Source organism: Cheilinus undulatus, linkage group 3, assembly GCF_018320785.1.
Source record: "Cheilinus undulatus linkage group 3, ASM1832078v1, whole genome shotgun sequence".
Taxonomy (NCBI): Eukaryota; Metazoa; Chordata; class Actinopteri; order Labriformes; family Labridae; genus Cheilinus; species Cheilinus undulatus.
In genome coordinates, this window is record NC_054867.1 from 2,707,127 (window position 1) to 2,729,425 (window position 22,299).

The window sequence follows — 22,299 nt, forward strand, 5'->3', positions numbered from 1 at the left end:
GTTTAGGAACAGCAGCACAGTCATGAAGCAGAAGACTGGATGCTGACACACACGATACATAAAAGTCTCCAACTCTGCTGATCCCACAGCTGAAGAGTTCTGAACTTCCACTGGCATTAATGTAAACACTAAAACTGCAGCAGGAGCTTCATGAATGGGTTTCCATGGTAACAGCTGCATGCAAGTCTCACATCACCAAATCCAATGCCAAGAGTCAGATAGAGCAAAGTAAAGTAAAGTAAAACACTCCAACACTGGACTGTGGAGCAGTGGAAATGTGATCAATCACACTTCTCTCTTTGGTAGTCAGATGGGTAAGTCTGGGTCTGGAGGATGCTGGGAGAACGCTACCTGACTGTGAAGTCTGGTGGAGGAGGGATAATGATATGGGGCTGTTTTCAGGGGTTGGGCTAGACCCCTTATCTCCAGTGAAGGCCAATTTTAATGCTTCAGCAGACCAAGACAATCTGGACAATGCTATGCTGTCAACAGTTTGGGGAAGGCCCTTTTCTATTCCAGCATGACTGTGGCCAAGAGCACAAAGAAGGACTAGAAAGACCTGGTTTGATGAAGAACTGGACTGGCCTGTACCTCAACCCCATCCAGCACCTTTGGGGTAAACTGGAACAGAGATCATGAGCCAGGCCTTCTGGTCCAACATCAGAGCCTGACTTCATAAACAGAATGAATGGACACAAATATCCACAGAAACATTCCTAGATCTTGTGCAAAGCCTCCCAGTAAGGGTGGGGGCTGTCAGTGCTGCAAAAGGGGGGCAAACTCCACATTTAAGGACATGGATCTGAATACAAAGTCTTACAGTCCCTGTTGGTTGAATGGGCCGGTGTCTGAATACTTCTGTCCATTTGGTGCATCAGGTCTGGTCATGTCTGCTAAACTTAACTTTGAATGTTGTCAGAAATGTGTTCAGACATTTAAGGAACACAGTGGTGAGTTTAGCCGTAAAGATCATGAAGAAACGAGTCGCTCCATCCACCTTCTCCATCTCTTTATCATCCTCTGTGCGTGTCGGAGGCTGAACAATGTGATACTGGAAATCAGAAAATAACCTGAAGAGCCAGTAAGAAAACTGTAGTGAATGTACATTAGAAGGCACTTCTATTATCTGGTTTAATTTCATTTTTTATTTAAAAAAAAAAAAGCAATATATATCTCATACAGGACAGTATCATAATGTCTGTTTTTTGCAATATCATGCAGCCTTTCTTCAGACATTTATCATACATGGTTATTATTTCTAATTCTTCACATACTGTAACACCTTACTGACAATACCAAAAAAGTAAGTTTAACATAGTTTACGGCTAAGAGAGACATTAATCCATCTTAATCATTAGTTTTTTTGCTTGTTTTCTCCCTTTCTGCCTCTTCTCTTCCCCACCTCGCCCTTCTCTTTTTTTCTGCATCACCCTTTTCTCCTCTTCTCCTTGTTCCTCTCTCCCTATCTTCCTTTCCCTCTTCTCTTCTCCCCCATCTTCCTTTCTTCCTGTCTGTTTCCCAGCTCGACAGTCACCTAGATGAAGCTTAAGCACTCCCCGACTGTGCAGCTGCAGCAGGAGCTCAAACTCGTCAGGCATGGCATGGTATCTTGTTTTCGGCGGCCTGTTGTCGTAGTAGTGGTGCTTCAGATTATGGAGTCCATGGGGGTGATTATTGAAGGGCCAGAATCCGTACAGGTGCACGTTGTCACAGAGTTCAAGGGCCAAACTCACCATCAGTAACCCTGTGCTCAGCCGAGCTTCTTTCAGGGATTGCTTATGCCAGAAGTTGGTGACATTGTGGTGGTAGTCGGGGTTTAATAAGGCAGGCCGGGTGGGACCGCCAAAGTCATTGATGGTGTAAGCTGCTCTCAGCGTTATGGCTGTGTAGCGGGATGCATGGAACGGGGAAAGAAGAAGCAAAGCGTTACCATAAGTACGCTGTTTCTCCATAAACGGACGGCGAAGCCTCATCAGAGAGCCATATCTGAAAATAAAGATGCAGAGAAAGACTGAATGGACATTTTCTTTCTTTCAGGTTTAACTTTTTATGCCTACAGTCAGAGATAGGACAGTGGGTGGGCTCAGAATCCAGGGAGGGATAGCCTAGAACAACATACAGGAAAGGAGACACAGGCGTGGCCTGAACCTGGGCCACTTGAGGAAGATTTGAACACAGTGCAGTAAATTTCATCCTCTGTCTCACCTCTCTTCAAAGATGGATGGGTTTGCCGTCACCAGACTCGTCTTGGTACCAACATCCTTCTCATAACCATCTTCTAAAGGAGGTAGGTTACACCTGAAGTGACAACAACAAAGAATTAAGCATACCTCTATATAAAACATTACTGCGCTGATTTCTGTTGGTGCTTTGTTTACATGAGAAACCAGTCCCATGAAAATCATTCTGGTTGAAGGATGTAACTTCAGTGTTTAAATTTCTGGTAAATAATGTGATCTGGTTAAGATGTGCAAAAACGTGCATCAAATATTTGAACAGATTGAACTCATTTAGACATGCTCAGAGCTGTCCCACTGATCTTATCTGTGAGCAGCGGCAGAAGAAGAAGCTGTTCCTTCCTGTCTGAATGAATAAAAATGCTCTCTAATGTGTGATGAATTGATTTCTGTTCAGTATTAACTCATAAGAAATTAGTGGCAGGGTCAGTGTTGTGTGTTTTTGTTAACGGGTGTGTGTCAATAAGGGTTCTCTCCACAGTGAGATCAGGATTGATCAGCTCTTAAATCCTGCTGTGTGTTGTTTCCTTTATTATTTTCAGCTCAGTTTGGGATATACTTGTTCAGGCTGAATTCTGCCTCTCTTTAAGTGAGAAAATAAATCTGTGTGTTTGAAATGATAAACTGTCACTGCCAACCAGCCCACATGCGCATGTTACTCTGGGGTGTGCCGATTTCAACACAGACATAAGCACTGGATTACTTTTTTAAGTGATGGGGCCTTCTACAAAGTTTCGGAGCACTTTTCACAGTCCATCTGAGCAGACAAAGAGGATGGAGTCTGTCTGGGGTCCCCAGGATAACCGTTACCAAGCCTTTGACCTAGCTGCAGACATGACAGAATCAGTACGGTATGGCTTTACCCCCCTACTCATGGAGCATGAAAAACTCCAACTCTCTGCTGATCCCATCGCTGAAGAGTTCTGAACTTCCACTGGCATTAATGTAAACACTATTACTGTGCAGCAGGAGCTTCATGAATCCTCAGTCTTTGTTACATACTGCTGATGACTTTGTCCTCTACTGCTGAGCTGTTGCCATAACCAAATTTCCTCCAAAGTGGGATCAATTATAACCTGACACGCCAGATGGATTTGTTTACATCCATGTGGTAAACCTCCCATAGATGGCATTTGGGAAAGGGCAGAGCTTTTAAAAAATAACTCGGAGGCTGATTGGATGAACGTTCTGTCCCATCTTTTCTGGCCAATATGAGCAACAAAACACATGACATGGCTGCCACTGAAGAGTAAACTCCATAGAGCGCTGCATAACGCGAACCATGGCGACTGTAGACATGTCAGTACACAACTTCTGTGGTTTTTGAAAAAAAAAAGAAAACAACTCACTGCTGTTCTTTGTTCTTCATTTAACGGAGAAATGTTGTCAAGTTCTGATAAAACTTTAGCAGCATTCACACTAATGTCTTCTGCCATAATTGCACCGGCCTCTTGTAGCTGCTTGTTTACATCACAACTCCACTGCGCCTGAAAATACTGCCCGTTGTCGCTGATTGGTCCTGTCACTTTCTAGCCGGGCCCAGACGGTTCAGACAGGAGCTTTGCAAGATGGATTCACCAGTGAGAAACACAGAAACGGGCGTATCCATCTGCTCTGCAAGGTTAGATCAATTAAGATTCATCTCATCTCCGACTCTGCCTGTGTTGGAATCAAATACTGCTGTTGTGGCACTCCTCCTCCACTCATTTCCTATCTGGTTGATGGAGGTATAATTCTCCACCATACTTGTAAACAGTTTTGGATGTCTGTATCTTCTTCTCCTTTATTCTAAAAGGAGCCTCCATCCTTTCCTGAAGCAGTCCTTTCTCTGCTATTGTCCAACATTAAACATCGAGCTCAGCAGTACAAACCTGTTGCTAAACACGGGGACAGTGATGGTCTGCAGGACAACGTTCAGACATGCTCAGTTGAAGAGAATGACAGGCAATCTCAGTGAGTGCAGCTTCATTCTGGACAGGTCAAACCAACCATTTTGAATGGGTTGTGTTGGATCAACATCTTCTGACTTATGTGTTTTATGACTTTTTTAAATATAATTAGGCTTTTATTCTAATAACTTGTGTCCATTTAGACCAGTGATACTCCACCGAGGCTCTTGGGCCACATGTGGCTCTTGGGCCACATGTGGCTCCTCTATGTCTTAATTTGAAATATTATTCCCCCAGAAAACCTTAAAAAAAGGAAACTTTGACCTCAGAAATTATCCATTGCAGGTCACATTAATCAGTTTGAATCCCCATATTAAAACAGTTGGCTTTAATTGTCAACCTTTATTTTTGTCTGTATATTTCCATCATCCTATTCTACAACTTTCTGCCAATTTTTCTGCAACTTTTAACCCATTTTCACTGCTTTAAGCCCACTTTTGCCATTTCTTGATGCCCATTTTTACTACTTCTGTCCCATTTTTGCCAACAGTTTTTCTGCCTCTTTTATCCTGCTTTTTGCTATTTGCAATTTTTTCCCTTTTTCTGCCATTTTTTTCCACTTTTTGCCCATTTAGGCTGCATTTTGCCATTAAATGCCACTGTTTTCGGCTTTCTTGCCACTCTTTGCTGCTTTTTGACCATTTTTCCGTCATTTTTTACATCCAGTTTTTGCTATTTTTTAGTCATTTTTTGCCACCCTTAATTCACTTTTTCTCCCTGTTTTTTCCCTTTTTACCCACTTTTTGCCATTTTATGCCTACTATGCCCCTTTTTGCCCTTTATATGCCACCTTTAACTTAATTTTATTGCCACTTCAATCAGTTTTTGCCACTTTTCACCACTTTCAGTGTGACTCTTGCTAAGGCATTTTTTAACAGTTTGGATCTTTGGTGGAGCAGGGTTGAGTAACACTAATTTTGGCAATGCATTAAAAGGGGTTTATATCCCATTTAGGCAGTGGGATATCTATTGGTAATACCTATGTTTTCTGTTGACTCACTCCAATGTGTACTGAAAACAGTTTAATATCTGACAGCTCGGACTAAAACAGAGGTGTTCTGGGATGTCTCCATCTGGACTGGATTGGTTTTATAGATGCGATTGGGCTAGCATGTGTTAAAGACTAACCAATCAACTATTGAGATCTGCTGTATTTCCCTGGTACATAAAAGCATGGCTCTATCCATGTCTGCCCAGCCTCACTCAGACAGATGGGAAGTGCGCTCCTTTTAAAAGATGTGGATTATTCATCTCAGCTCAGTAAGAAGAGAGGGTCTTCAGGCACGGGCCAATTTATCCTCTGAACAGCTTAGTGGATGTGGAAGTTGAAAGAGGGTTATTGTTGGCATCATGGAATGATTAAAACATCCACAGCAGCTGGATGGACTCCATTGTTCTCATGAAGCATAAACAAAGGTCACAGGTGCACAGGATGGATGCAAGTACTAAAGCGCAGCCACTTAATGTCCAAATGCACTGGTAATACAACATATATAGACAAGGCTGATGTAATCACAGTTATCACTATCAGCCTTTCAGTCCACCACAGCAGACCCCTCTCTCTCACCTGATGACAAACTGAGCTGAATCGATCTTCTTTCCACAGCGGCTGTCTTCCAGGATCCCTCCGTTCCCAACAATGGCACACGTGTCCCATGTCTTATTTAGGAAAGGATGCTCCTGCAATAAATACCAGTGGAAAATGTCATACCAAACACTTAAGGTCATACTGATGTTAATTTATTTAGTTTAGAGGTTATAACTGTATTAGTGGAGTCTCAAAATCCTGTTTATCTACATGCATGATTTGAGTTCCATTTAAAGCAGCACTATGCAGTTTTTCCACCTTAATATAATATTTCGAGAGTCATTGTGATGGTACATCACCTTACAACAGGATGAATGACACCTCTGTCATGGTCTGGGGGGGTCTGTATCGCCTTCACTGGCGCAATGTAACTTTGAGGTGGATGGTAGGAACCCTTCCACACTAAAAAGCTACAAATTTCTACTGCTTTGACTGCTTTACTGCATACGTCACTTCCCCCTCCTTCCTGATTCGTTGAAAAGACGGAAGTCGAGGCGAAAGCTAAATGTCCTGTGTGATACAGGACTGTATGTGAGGATATGAGACGAGAGTGTGACACCTAGTCTGACCAGTGGAAGGCAGTAATACGCCCAGTAGCGTGGAAACTGCCGGAAAACGAAGAAGAAGAAGAAAGCTAAACATAGAGTTGTTATCATGGTGGAAGCAGCGAAAAACCCAAAGAAAAGAAAAGTTTTATCAGAGGAGACAAAAAAAAGAAAGCGGAAGAGTGACAAGATAAATGCCTGGACAAGAATAAACATTGGCCCGGCATTCACTCGCTGGCGTGAGCTGAAAGATGAGGAGGGATGTCCGACTGATGCTGATTTGGCCCTGTTACTGTTGGACTTGTAAGTAAATGTTGATTGCTTACATCTATAGACAGTACTCTTGAGTTTGTAATGTGTCTTTTCGTATCACTAAGGGCCATCTCGTCATCAGTTTATTCACTATCTCGCTGAAACAGGACGGGGGCCGGGGGCGACTTCACGGTAATAAAACCAAGTTCAACTTAGTGATTTTCAACATCGTCATTTAGCCAAAAATAAATACATTACCTCTTCACTATCCATCCTGCAAACAGCCGCTAAAGACAGAAGAGTAGTTTTGAAAGTAAGTCCCGTCTTCTTTCATTCGCTTCCAAAACAAATGCACGCAACCGGGAGATCAGGATCTTTACGGCAGAACGCGCTGGTGGTCATGGGTAATTGAGTGTTCCTTCTGGTAAAGCACTACCGCTTTTGTCTACCGGCGCCGCAAAACTACAAAAAAAAGTGAAAGTTCCATGGTACTGCTTTAACCCATTCTTACCACCAGAGACAATGCCTTAATGACTGGATGGCACATCACACATGCACAAGTCCAGTAGCGATACCAAAAAGGTCCTGTGTCACCCCTGCCGCATCTGTTCTTTACATCTTCCTGCTCACAGGTGTTGTACCATTGTAGCAGCAGAGGGATTCAAGAGCCCTCTCCTGGGATCAGGACAGTATTGGATGCTTCAGTGCACAGTCTAGGTGATGCTTTCCTGTTGGCATCTGCAGGTCATGTGTTGGTTATCAGCAAAGTCCTCCTGCTTCCTCATTATCACTACAGCACCTAAATGATTTGAGGTTACCTTGTGCTGCTGCATTTCTGCCTAAGTTTTGTCAAGTTCAAATCTTAATCTGTTCATACATCTAACAGTTTAGCACTCCAGTGCCCAGTGCATGCCGTAAGAGCATATGTGGATGGTACAGCCAATATGCATAGATCGGTCCAATACTTTGTTTGCCAGAATGGTCCTAACAGAGGTTGCACTCTCTCCTAACAGCAATTTTCAGACCATATTGTGGACTTTATCAACCAGGCATATCAGGCATCAGGTCACCCTCTACGGTCTGGTACGCAGTGCTATTCAACAAGGGGAATCTCCACATCATGGGCCGCCATGAAAGGGGTCACCATGGAGGCTATCCGTGCTGCTGCAATGTTCTACAAAGTGAACCCGGGTGCCTTCTGTGTTCTTGACCAATCTAATCAACTTTCAGAATGGATTGAAATCATCACAATGTGTACTCTACACATACAGTGTATAATGAGCCCACAAGTTAGAACCAAAGGTGGTGACGTTTATTTGGTCCTACTCCAACGGATAAAAAAGCTGTGTAATGATCTGTAAGGAGCAATTATTGTAAACATCGACCACCTCACCTTTGCAAGGAGGCTGAAAAGCTCTCGGGTCACCTGGACGGTCTTCTTCTTCTTCCTGTCGGTAACAATGTTGAATCCCACTGGAGCGTTGGCCTGGGTGAGGATGGCGTTGTCAAAACCGTTGCACCGACTTTTAAGTTTAAGTCTGCAGACCCACAAGAACTTTATTAGATGCAAGACTTATGATACAATCAGTGTTAATTTTGGCAGCTATTTTAAATTTTAGTTTTAATTTTATTCTTTAAATGAAATGCATTATTTTTAGTAAAATTTTAGTCATTTCTGTCCTTTTAAGTTTTGGTCTAGTTTTGGTCGACCAAATCTCAAAACATTTTAGTCTAATATTAGTCCATAAGGAAGTCCTCACATTTTAGTTTTTACTTTTAGTCCAAGCATTTATTCTCTTGCCTAAATCTGGTACCAAATCATGGTAGTGTGTTCTCTGTCTAACCTCAGGTCGCTGCTTTCTACAGCTGAGAGACAGAATAGATACAGATGCATTGTTTTTTTGTCAGATTTACCCACAGTGGAGAAATATCTCAGATTTTGAATGTGCGACAAAAACTACATTACATTTCAGTCTAGTTTTAGTCGTTGAAAAAAAGGCTGTCAATAAATAACTTTAGTCATAGTTTTAGTCGACGAAATTAACACTGTATACGATGCAGAATTTGCCATTATTGAGGTAACTTTAGGGTTCAGTTCAAGTTTACAGTACAATGAAGCTGGATCTTTTCTCTCTAGGATGGGTAACCATGGTAGTGTATGCCCAACACCTGATCTGCATGTACATGAGCATCTCAAAGATCAGAATGAGATGGGAAACAGCATCATTCCCCTTAATTATACCAAAAGTGATACACACTATATGGACAAAAGTATTTGTCCACACCTGTTAGTTAATGAATTCAGGTGTTTCAGTAAGACCTGTTAATGTAAACACCTGAATTCAGCAGGAGCTTCATGAATGGGTTTCCATGGCAACAGCTGCATGCAAGCCTCACATCACCAAGCCCAATGCCAAGCCTCAAGTGGAGTGTTGTAAAACATGCCAACACTGGACTGTGGAGCAGTGGAAGTGTGTTTTGTGAAGTAACAAAGCACACTCCTCTGTTTACAGTCAGATGAGTGAGTCTGGGTCTGGAGGATGCTGGGAGAATGTTAACTTCCTGACTGTGGAGTTTGGTGGAGGAGGGATAATGGTACGGGGCTGTTTCACGGTCTGGGCTAGACCCCTTACCTCCAGTGAAGGCCAATCTTAATGCGCCAGCAGACCAAGACATTCTGGACAATGCTATGGCACCAACAGTTCTGGGAAGGCCCTTTTCTATTCCAGCATGACTGTGGCCAAGAGCACAAAGAAGGACTAGAAAGACCTGGTTTGATGAAGAACTGGACTGGCCTGTACCTCAACCCCATCCAGCACCTTTGGGATGAACTGGAACAGAGATCGCGAGCTAGGCCTTCTGGTCCAACATCAGTGCCTGACCTCACAAATGCTCCACAGCAGGGGTCCTCAAGTACATTTGCACAAGGGCCAGATGTAGTCTCGACAGAAACATTGGGGACCAGACTTTCACATAAAATGAAATCAATATTTTGGTCTGATTGAAATATTACTGTAGTAGTATTTGTATTTTCTTTTAAAATGCAGGACATTTTTAACCATTAGCAGTGAGATCTGTCCCTATTATCTATAATGCAGAGACCACAAGGAGACAGGCCTGACAACAGAATAGCTGGGCCGCTGAAAATCCCAGAGAATGGGTCTATAGTACTAGATATATTAACTCACTCTGGACACTTCTAACCTCTTTTTGACACTTTTTGCATCTTAAACTCAGTTTTTGCCATTCTTTAACCCATTTAAACCACTTTTCCTGCATGTTTTATCCCCTTTGTGCTGTTCTTTTATCCATTTTTGCCCTTTTTCTTCTATTTATGCTACTTTTTAACCCCTTTTCATAATTCTTTGCCTTATTTTGTCATGTGTAACCAATTTTTGATATGTTTTTCTTTTTTTGTAAAGATTTATTTTTTGGGCTTTTTCGTGCCTCCACTAGATATAGGAGGACAGTGGACAGACCCGGAAAAGACACTGGGGAAATGGAGCCACAGGCGCGCGCCCCAACCACTCGACCACAGGCGTGCCCCAATTTTCGATACTTTTTGCCCCTTTTTGCCTCTTTAACCCAATTTTTTGCAAGATTTGAACCCCATTGAACCACTTTTCCTGCATGTTTTATCTCCTTTGTGCCACTCTTATCCATTTTTGCCACTTTTATTTTATTTTTTCCACTTTCTAACCCCCTTTTATTACATTTTTTTGAACAATTTTTGCAACTTTAAAACCAATTTTTTTCCACTTTAAACCTATTTTTGATACTTTTTGCCATTATTTAACCCATTTAAACCACTGTTCCTGCATGTGTTATCACCTTTGTGCAACTCTTACCTATTTTTGCCACTTTTTAACACCTTTTCATGACTTTTTTTGCACTATTTCTTGTAATTTGTAACCAATTTTTGATACTTTTTTCCTATTTTACCATTTTTTTGTCACATTTCATCCTCTTTCCACAACTTTTTCTACCATTTTTTTTGTCCCTTTGTGCCACTCCACAACCCATTTTGCCACTTATCACCCATTTTTGCTACTCTCTAACCCTTTCTCACCACTTTATCTGGTCATTCTATCAGCACTTCTGCCAACCTTAACCCTTTTTAAATATCTAACCATGAGAATAAATTTCAGTAAAAACAGATCAAATGTTAAGTCATTCTAAAACTATTTCAATATTAATTGTTTGTGGGATGGATTTATCAGCTGCAGACATTTAAAGCCAAAGGATACTCTTAAAACCACAACATCTTCTTTTCCTCCTTTTCTGAATTTAATAATCTTTCGGGGGCCGGAGAGGAAGATTTAGGGGGCCTGATATGGCCCCCAGGCCGCCAGTTGATGATCAGTGCTCTACAGAATGAATGGACACACATTCCCACAGACACCCTCCAGTGGAAAGCCTTCCAATAAGAGTGGAGGCTGTCAGAGCTGCAAATTGGGGCCAATTCCAAATCAAATTATGAAAAGAATTTTAATGCAGTGTCATCACGGTCCCTGTTGGTGTTATGGATTAGTGGCCAAATACTTTTGTCCATGAAGTGTATTTCAAGTACAAATGAGACATCATGTAAATCCTGTTTCTAACTGTAAAATCATAAACACATGGGGTCCTCTTGTTGGATATTTAGTTATCGCCGTGGCGGCTCAGGTAAAAAATGAGCAGTATGGCATCTGTGCAGACTGACATTGCAGTATGTAAGAGCATGCCTGGACCACTTGTGGTTTTGACAAGCTTCATGTTTACTTTTCTCAGAGTTCATAATAAATAAAGGCGCCTTTATTTACCTGAATTTTTTGTAATTGTTCTCCTGTTTCTGCCAGGTTTCATTATAACGCTGCATTATTTTCTCAATGAGCTCCCTGTGACACAAAGACACAAACACACACAATCACATACTTAACCATGGCTGTTTTCTACGGTGGCCTTGCGGGACAAGTGAACAGATATTTCATGACTGCATAAACCATGTCGCAAAATAAAACAAAAAACTCACTTGTTGCAAAAGTTATTTTCACTTCTACAAAAAAGTTTGAATCTTCAAAACAGTTTACCCTCTGAAGCTGTCGTTCAGAGAAGTTAAATATTTTAGGGCTGTCAAAAGATTACAATTTTAATCGCGATTAATCTCACGATTTTTATTGCATTCAAAAATTCTACTAGTTTGCATTTAAAAGTGTTGCTTCATTTTTTGATCTTTCTGCTAACGGTAAGTGATGGACTGTAAAGTCTTATTTTATTGACTCCTCATACCCATGGACCTCCTGCCTCTCCTCTCTTTGTACTCAGTGGCCTCTACATCGGTCTCTCTTTGTTTGTGCAGACATGTCTTGCATCATATCACATGTAATTCCTGTAAGACACTGACGCTGCAGCTGATAAACAGCTTTGTTAATTACAATGATTGTAAAGTGGCATTTAAAGTCTACGTCCTGAATGAGATCATATCCGTGTCAGTACAGTTTTTCATAGAGAGGAGGAAGTGCTGTTAGGAGGACTGCTCGGAGGAGAAATGGGCAGGGCCCAGAGCTCTCTTGGTGAAGATGGATGGATGGATGGATGGATGGATGGATGTTAAAGTGTGAGACGAGCCTATGTATTCTTTTTGTCTAGCAGTGGTTCTGGTCTTGGAACTCTCCCATGATGCCACTGTTGCCCAGTCTCTTCCTGATTGTTGAGTCTTGAACTCTGACCTTAACTGAGTCAGTCTTCAGATGTTGTTCTGGGCTCTTCTGGGACCTCCTGGATGAGTCATCCACGCACTCTTGGAGTCATTTTGGTAGGCCGGTCATTATCAGTGTTAATTTTGGCAGCTATAGTTAATTTTAGTCTTAGTTTTAGTCTTTAAAAGAAATGTATTTTAGTTTTAGTCCCATTTTAGTCTTTTCTACCCATTTTAGTGTCAGTCTAGTTTTAGTCCATAAGAAAGTCCTCACATTTTAGTCTTTACTTTTAGTCCAAACATTTATTTTCTTGCCTAAATCTGGTACCGAATCATGGTAGTGTGTTCTCTGCGCCCTGCTAAACCTGGGGTCCCTGCTTTCTACAGCTGAGAGGCATAAAAGATACAGATGCATTGTTTTTTTTGACAGATTTACCCACAGTGGAGAAAAATCAAAGATTTTGAATGTCTGACAAAAATTAAATTACATTTTAATCTACTTCAGTCATTTTGACAAAAACTAAACTTAGTTTTTGTCAGTTTTAGTCATCACAGATCTATTTTTGTTTGTTTTAGTCTAGTTTTTGTCAGGGAAAAAAAAGGCTGTCAACAAATAGCTTTAGTCATAGTTTTAGTCAACGAAATTAACACTGGTTATTCCTGGGAAGGTTCACCACTGTTTCACATTTTCCCCATTTGTGGATAATGGCTCTCAGTATGGCTGGCTTGAATCCCAAAGCCTTAGAAATGTCACAGAAGGTTCACAACTGTTCTTTATACCAACAGTCTGTCCCATATGTTGACTGGCCTTTGATGGAAACCTTTGGAAAAGTTGGTGGAAGTGGCCAGGAGCGAGGTAAACTCTTGTTTCCTGCCCAGCTTTACTCAGCTCATCTTTGTCTAACATTAAAATTAGTTTGATGATTTGAAACATTTCACAGCACTGTACCGTTTATTGGTATTTTAGAATTATTTTAGTATTCTAACATCATCTATCTTATATATAAGGGAAAGAACATCTTACTAGGCTACTGTTAAAGCCTTTTTTAAAACATGTTTCTTCATGATCAGTTCATTATACTGACGGTTCCCCACTCACAGATGATCTACATGAGATTTAAGTCGTAATAAATCTTCTTTAACACTCCTCATTTTATAGCCAGTTTCAGAAATGTCTCAACGTTTCCCTGATAATATTCAAGCAACAGGTTGGAGATAAGTCCTAGTATCTGGAGAAGGTTAACAGTAGGTACACTTAATGACTTCACTCAAAGAAAATCTCTGTAGATTTGGGTTTCACGAGCTTTAACACCTGTTGAAATGTTGTTTTCTGCATTCATAAAATATCTGTACTGTCACCTTCAGGGCCACCGTAGTTTCTCCTGTTTTTAGCTGATATTCCTTAAAAAAGACAAAGGTTAATCCAGAAGAAGTTTGATCTCACTTGCAGCCTTTACAGATTTCGTAGGTCCTGGGGGCCCGCCTCCTCTGGGGGGTCGGCGAGCGGCGGATCACATTGCTGAGGAGAAACAGAAACAGATAAAGAACAGATAGATAAACACAGAATTCTGGACTTTAAACATACATTTTCAGTAAACCCCTCCCTGAATACTAGCAGTTGCTGTAGTAACTCCTCACAAAGACGACTAAAGATTATCAACACAAAGATAACTGTGGAGTCCAACAGCCTTGAACATAAAGCTTTCTCAGGCTCTGCTGTGTCCGTTCCCTCTTCTTGATCTGCACAACAACAATAACTTCATTATCTCCGTATTTTGATACTTATTCTGTTTACAGATCACAGCAAAACTGAAAAGCATGTGACATGTTCACTGCAGCTCCATGTGAAACAGTTCAATCTCATTAAGATGTCAAACAGGGCTGGGCAATTAATCACGAATTAGATTAAATGGCAATATTGTCTTCTGCAATTTTCAAATCGCAGAAGTTGCAACATTTTTTTGACCTGAAAATACCAGTTTAAACCCTTTTTTTTGCAGCAACATTGTTATGCAATCATCTAAATGCCATTTTTAAATAATAGTCTACAAAAAATCATATTTTCTTTATTTTTGTACATTTTACTGATTGAATATGAGAGTGACATCAAAATTATCACTCCCTTCAATACAAGAATTCAGGCAACACGAGCTGAAATCATCACAATTAGATATTTTTAAAGTCATTAAGCCCCTGTTTTATCTAAAATTGTGTTGGTTATATCAAAGAATGATCTATCTTGTGTTTGTTGGAAAATACATAAGATCAGGAGCTCAGAAATAATTGCAAATCAAATCGCAGTTGCAATATTGGGGAGAAAAAAACGCAATTAGATTATTTTCTCAAATCGTTCAGCCCTAATGTCAAACAAAACTACACATGAACTATGTGCCATATTAATAAACATCATACTTTGAAGTATGAAGGGCGGCCCATTAAATCCAAAGAGAAAACATATATAGCATTATTTTCTTGCAGAGACAGACATGTTCCTGTAATAAAAGCTGTGATTAAAAAAAAAAAAGTATGATGGGCTGAAATTGGGCAGAAATAACTATTAAAGTCCACACGAGTGTAAATGTATGATGATAGACATGCCATCCACCAATGACAGTTAAAGCTGGATCACGGAGAGAAGACGCCATATGTGAACAGGATCCAGAAACACCGCCGTCTTCTCTGGACCAAAGCCCATTTAACATGGACTGAGGAAACATGGAAAACTGTTCTGTGGTCAGAGGAAACCACAGACGCCGTGTCCTGTGGACTAAAGAGGAGAGGGAGCATCCAGCTTGTTCTCCTGGCTCAGGTCTAAAGCCTGCATCTCTGATGGTATGGGGTTGCATTAGTGCCTATGGCGTGGGCAGCTTCACACCTGACTGTTGGCCAAGACAAGATATTTGTGGTGTCGCCTGACATGGTGGCATCATAAAAGACAAAAATGTTTGATATTTTATGGTCTTAGTCATTTAAATGATTTTTGTTTACTTAAGTCATAAAAGACTTTGAGTTTCAGTTTCAGACTTTTCCCATCTCTGCTGCTCAGTCATCTCATTCAAGCTTTGTGACCAAAGCTGAACCAAATCCAGCTGTGTCTAAATGTACACAAAATTATTCTGACACTTACCCGTCCTGGAAGCTGTACCAGATGACATTGGTCAGCAGGCTGCCCAAAAACAGGGAAGTCACCAGCAGAGAGAAGATCTGTCCCTTCATTCTTCCTGATGTCCGTCTCATCTCCTCTCACTGGGTAAGACTCATATAGAGGTCAAAGTCTGCAGCAGCAGCTGGTAAAGATTACTGAGGTTATTTATTACAGTAGTAAATCCAACAATTAATAACTTTGTCTTCATGTATGTCAATAATTACACATTTAATGCAAATGTCAAACACTTTCAGGCCAAAGACTGTGACTGCTGCCTATCAAAGCTGCCTGGAACACCCAGAATCAGTTTGTCAAGGGAGTGACAGGATGGTACTATGAGGAAAGTTTTTACTAGCCCAGTGATCATCAACTGGCGGCCCAGGGGCCACATCAAAATATGTGCATAGGAACGAGTCTAGATCAGTGTTACTCAACCCTGCTCAACCAAAGAGCCAAATTGTTGAAAAACACCTTTGCAAGAGCCACAATCTAAGTGGTGGAAAGTGGTAAAAACGGCTAAGGTAGCATTTAAAGTAAATCAAAGGTGGCAAAAATGGTCAAAAAGCAGCAAAAATGTTTGAAAAGGGACAAAAATGGGGAGGAAAAGGTAGAAGAGGGGTCAGAAAATAGCAAAAATGAGTGAAAAGTGACAAAAAAAATAGTTACAGGTGGCAAAAATGGTCCAAAAGTGGCAAAAATGTGGCAAAAAATGGATGGAAATAGACTAAAATGGGCAAAAAGCAGTCAAGAGAGGCGAAAATGGGCAAAAACTAGGAAACAAGTGGTATTTGATGGCAAAAGGTAGCTTAAATGGGCAAAAATGGTGAAAAAGGCAAATATGGGATAAAATGTGGCAAAAAGAAGTGGCAAAAATGGGCAAAAAAGTTAGGAAAAAAGTGGTATTTCATAGTAAAAGGTAGTTTAGATGGGTGAAAAGTGGTAAAAAAAGGGAAAAATGGGGAAAAAAAATGGATAAAAGTGATAAAAAGTGGAAAAAGTGACAAAAAGAAATGTGAAAAATGGGCAAGAAATAGGAAACTAGTAGTAATTAATGGCAAAAGGTAGTTCTAATGGGTGAAAAGTGGCAAAATATTTGTGGAAAAGGGCAAAAAAGTTTCCATTTAAGGTTTCCTGGGGGAATAATATTTTAAATCAAGACATAACAGAGCCACAAATCATCACAAAAGAGCCACATGTTGAGTGTCACTGCTTTAGAGGAAAAATGTTGCAGTATTTTGGGATTTTTTTTTTAATTAACTCCCTACAGCTATTAAAACCACTCCAAAATCAACTGAGAATTGAAACAGTTTAATCAGGAATGACTTTATGTTTCATTTATTTTTCAGAAATCCACCTGTGAGCCATTATTAGCAAATCTATTACATGTTAAACGTGTATTTATCAGTTCATGCTTGATAGAAAAACTATCGCTTTCTATGGAAACTTTTGGAAACAATGCAGCACTGAAAACATTAAAACCACAGAAATATCCATCTTAAATATCCAGCTTAAATATCCATCTTAAATATCCATCTTAAATATCCAGCTTAAATATACAGATTAAATATCTCAGTCGCCCCCTTGTGGCTGGCTGGGATATAGGGACTGATCTCACTGTTGGAGCCTAAAAACTGCATACATTTGAAATAAAAAAAAAAATATATATATATATATATATATACACACACACACACACACACACACACAAAAAAATATGTTAATTAGACCATTAAAAAAATTTGTTTATTTAAAAGTTCAGCCCCCAAAGTGCCTGTTTAGGAAAAAGCTGGCCCTTGTACAAATGTAGATGATGACCCCTGTACTAGCTTTCTATTTCAAACAGCAGCATTATTTAATGAGGCATAATACGATGAATCAAGGCTCATAATATTCAATTTTAAGGCTATTTAATAAGACTAAAACCATCCATCCACACTATTTTTAACTCTTTAATTTATGACCAATTTGTCCTGTAACTGACCGTATTGATGACTGCTGTGCTTCCTACGGGGACGCTGTAAATTCACATGCTTCTGCATTGTGAGCGTCAGAGGGACTAGAACAGGTGTCAAACTCATGGTGGGCCAAATCTAGCCCATGGAACAGTTAAATCCGGCCCGTGGAACAGTTAAATTTAATTTCATGATTACAATTTTTATTTCATATTATGACCTTTTAAACTCATGATTTTGACGTTTTTTTCTAATACATTTGCTTTTAAAAAACATTATTTTTCATGTTTTGATCTTTTTGAACTGATAAATGTACTTTTCTCAGATTGTGAGTCTTTAAACTTATCTTTTTAACTTTTTAAATGTCAAAGTCACTTATCATCAGATCTAAGTTTTTTTTACATACATTATTACCGGTGAAATGAGGTTGACAGTTTCTGGTTAAAAAGGGGACCCTGTTAGGCCCTTAGGTTAGTTCTGAATCCAGAATCCGGCCCCTGCTGTGATTGAGTTTAACACCCCTGATCTAGACGATGGTTCATTTTGTGTTAGGATGAATTAGTCTGAACTTATTGACTCCAATCATGTGGAAACAGTTAAATTTAAAATTTTCCCTCAACTCACAGCTAATTTAGCCACTTCATTTTTAATGAAAACTAGAGCAAAACACACCAGACTATAGGAAAACAAGCTTTTGAAGCTCAAAGATCTCTGGAGGAGGACCCCCAGACCCCTCACACACATCTGAAGTAACTCTACATGCCTCGCTAACTCCAGGAACAATGTGGTTTACTTTTAGTAGTTTTAAGTTTCAGAGTTAAGGAAAGGATAAAAATAAATACAGGTGCTGAGAGAAGAAAATATGAGGAAAGGACAGATATACCCTTACAGAAGAAGATTCTCTGGGAAGGAGAGAAACACCAGACATCAGGAAAAGACAAATGTGAGGATGTGTGTGATGAGCCAAGAGAGAAGAGGAGAATTATTACAGAACAGGCTGAGGTTGAATTCAGAGTTGAGGAACCATGAAACATGAAGTATAAAAAAGTAAAGAGAGAGAGAGAGGAAAGAGAAGAGGAAGTGAAGACACTACTGGTTTTAAAATCAGGTGAAGACAAAGAGGCAGAAGATGAAACTGTTGATCAGATCAGAGCTGTGTTACAGAAAAGATAGCAGAGCTGCCAAGAGTTGACATGACTAAGATACATATAAAACTTGATCTTTTAATAGTAGTATAATGTCATAAATCTAACACTTGTTTTTAGATTTTCTTCTTTCAGTGGAGCAAACTTCCATCCAGGAGTAAAAGAGAGGAGAAGAGAGAGAAAGAGAGAGAGTTAAAGATTAGAGGACTAAGAGAGAGCAGAAAACAGACTCAGAAAGGAACTGATCAGATAGTACCCATAAATCACTGATCATCAACTGGTGGGCCAGAGTGGCAAAAAAGGGTGGTAAGTGTCAAAAGGGACAATAATTGGCAGGAAGAGTGGTGAAAAGAGGTTAAAAAGTGGCAACAATTTGTGAAAGAGAAAAGAGGACAAAATGGGTTAAAAAGTGGCAAAAATGGATAAAGGAGTGGCACACAGGGGTAAAACATGCAGGAAAAGTGGTAAAAGGGGGTTGAAGAATGGCAGAGTGGGTGAAAGTAGGGCTAAATCTGAGAAAATAATCTAACTGCGAATTTTTTCTCCCAATATTGCAATGCAATTTAATATGCAACATTTAAGTTCCTCATCTTTTGTATTATTCAACAAACATAAGCAAAAGTGATTCTAAATTATAGCCAGAGAAATACTGGATAAACTGAACTAGGGAAAAACATTTTAAAAATCTAATGGAGATTTTGGCTCATGTAGTAAATTTGCCATGGATTGCTATACTGTAGGGATGTTCATTTCTTGTTTTTCTGATTTTGATTAAGAAAATCAGATACACAAACAGGAAAAGTAGGATTTTACTAAACTATTTTGGAAAAGACACTTTTACATATGCACAATGTAAAGAGCATGAAATTTCTGCTGCAAAAAACTGTATCAAATCTGTAAAAAAAAAAAAAAAATACTGCATTGTCTGCAATTTGAAAATTGCAGCAGGCTTAATTGCGATCTAATCTAATTTGAGATTAATTGCCCAGCCCTAGTGAAAAGTGGAAAAAAACGTATTTAAAGTGGCAAAAATAATCACAAATGGGTTTAGAGTGGCAAAAAATGTTACAGAAATGGCCGAATGAAGCTGTGAAAAGAGGTTAAAAAGTGTCAAAAATGAGTAAATAAAGGCAGCAAATCACAAGTGGGGGGGGGGGGGGCTCATTCTCTGGGTCTTTATAGAAAACACAAATTCTAATACAATAACATGTTAATCAGACCAAAATATTTGGTTTTTGTTTAATTTTGAAAGTCCGGCCCCCAGAGTCTCTGTCCAGACTAAATCAGATGGACCCGACGACCCCTGCTATAGATGATAAGTCGTTAATTCTGTTATGCTATTTGCCCTTGGGAATCTTAAAAACATACGTAATAGGGTCACAGGTGTAAACTCAACACTTTTGTCTTTATTATCAGATACTCGACTCATCCAAAATCAATTGTTTTAATGGGTACGTTAAAATATCCCAAATAAAATATGTGCATTCCATGAAGACAAAAGGCGTTAATCCAGGGGTGTCAGACTCGATCACAGCAGGGGCCGGATTCTGGATTCAGGTCTAACCTGAGGGCCTAACAGGGTCAACATTAAACCAGAACTGTTAACCTCATTTTCACCAGTGATAAAACATGAAAAAACACAGCACTGACGATAAATCATCTGGAAATTCTAAAAGTAAAATGATAACTTTAAAGGCTAAAATTTGAGATCAAAATTCCAATTTATTAGTTCAAAAGATCAGAAAATGATATTAAAAATAGAAAAAAATGAAATAGCAAATATATGAGAAAGGAGAAAGTTGAAATCACAAGTTTGAAAGCGGAAAATATGATCAATTTTTAAATCATGAGTTTAAAAGTCAAAATATGACTTAAAATTTTAAATTGTGTCTGATAGTTCAAAATATGACATAAAATTTTAAATTGTGTCTGATAGTTCAAAATATGGGATTAAAAAGCCAAAAATTAGGAGTTGAAAATGTCAAAATATGAGCAAGAATTCAAAATGATGACTTAAAAAGTTAAAATTATGACTTAAATTCAAAATTGGGAGTGTATAAGGTCAAAATATGATATAAAAATTAAAAATTAGTCATTTAAAATGTCAAAATTGAAACAATGTTTTTAAAAGTAAAAATATGGGATTAAAAAGCCAAAGTAAGGAGCTGAAAATGTCAAAAATGACTTAAAATTTAAAATTGGGAATCTAAAAGATGAAAATGTGACATAAAACCTAAGTTCTGAGTTGAAAAGGTCAAAGCATGAAATGAAAAAGTCAAAATTATAAGTCTGAGTCGTAATCTTGAGATGCAAAATTGAAAATCTGAAAAAAAAAACACAAATTAATTTCTCTCCCCACATTCTTGACTTTTATGAAATCTTTCTTTCTCTTTACTTTTTCAGATTTTTACAGCTTAAAAAGTTTATTTCAAATAACCGAGCTGAAGTTTACATTTTTATACTGGAGGAAATCTGCAGACCTCATACTGGTGGGCCAGATAATACAAATGACATCTAATCTTGCGGCCGGATATAATCTTTCCACGGGCCAGGTTTGGGCCCCGGGCCTTGAGTTTGACACCTGTGCGTTAATCAATGAAAATGGCGTCTGTAAAGCAGGAAAAATCTCCCTGAGAGAATTCCCACAATGCCCCCAGACTTCCCTGGTCTTGGCCTAAGCCCCTGATGATGGACTCCTAGCTCCGCCCCTGTTAGCGGGTTTACATCCTGAAGGAAAATTCCTCCTCTTCTCCACAGTCTGACCATGACGTGAAAGCTCTTCCTCTCTCCAACAACAGCGTTTATTTTATCGAGCACAGCGGTCCATCCTCCCAGCAGCGTCTACTCTCATGTGTCCAACAACCTGAGCCTCCCAGAGCTCCACTCCCTCAGGTGTTCACCCACCCTGGTCCTCTGCAGCCAGACGCCGCTGACCAGCCCCCCTACACTGCTGGAGACCAGAGAGAGAAGGTGACCGTCAGCGGTGAAGTTTTAAAGTTTGACAAACCTTCAAAAAACAGGAAAAGCATCCACGCTCCGACACGCTCCACCCGCGCTGCAGTCGCTCTCGCGCATGCGCGAGGCTGTACCGGGGGTGCAGAGGTTAGAGGTGCAGGAGCTGACCGTCGTTAGTGGGTCCTTCTCATTTCACCTTTTGGTATCCTTCCTTCCTCCGGTCGCGTCCTCTCCTCGCGTCTTAGCTCCTGTTAGGAATTAACAGAGAGAGGACTCCTTCACTTCACAGCCTCAGTCTGAGTGACGTCAGCTACTGATGATCAGCTGATTCACCCATTAACAGACCTGTATTTAAAATCATTTCACAAACTTTTGTGATGACTCAGCATAAAAATGGTCAAAAAAAAGTAGCCATAAAATGTCTGAAGAGAAGCATCCTTTATTTTAAATATCTGATTATCAGTGGAAATACTTTTCATCCGTGTTAATATCCTCATAGCATAACCAGCACTAATGACCTGGACCGGCCTGATGCCCAGAACTGGTCCCAATGCCCGGAAGTGGTCCTGATGCCCAGAAGTGGTCCTGATACCCAGAAGTGGTCCTGATGCCCAGAAGTGGTCCTGATGCCCAGAAGTGGTCCTGATACCCAGAAGTGGTCCTGATGCCCAGAAGTGGTCCTGATGCCCAGAAGTGGTCCTGATGCCCAGAAGTGGTCCTGATACCCAGAAGTGGTCCTGATGCCCGGAAGTGGTCCCAATGCCCGGAAGTGGTCCTGATGCCCAGAAGTGGTCCTGATGCCCAGAAGTGGTCCTGATGCCCAGAAGTGGTCCTGATGCCCTAGGCCTCAGCAT

General features: G+C 40.0%; 1 protein-coding gene across 1 annotated transcript; it reads right to left on the minus strand.

The window, feature by feature from the left end:
- Window positions 1-1,131: 1,131 nt before the first annotated feature.
- Window positions 1,132-21,572, minus strand: LOC121507054 (alpha-2,8-sialyltransferase 8E-like). The gene is made up of 8 exons (XM_041783196.1): window positions 21,498-21,572; window positions 15,376-15,535; window positions 13,693-13,767; window positions 11,374-11,448; window positions 7,965-8,109; window positions 5,754-5,866; window positions 2,206-2,298; window positions 1,132-1,986 (listed from the first exon to the last, which is right to left on the minus strand). Exons 2-8 carry the CDS (start codon window positions 15,483-15,485, stop codon window positions 1,338-1,340), a joined length of 1,260 nt encoding a protein of 419 aa, XP_041639130.1. The 5' UTR covers window positions 15,486-15,535; window positions 21,498-21,572; the 3' UTR covers window positions 1,132-1,337.
- Window positions 21,573-22,299: the final 727 nt, after the last annotated feature.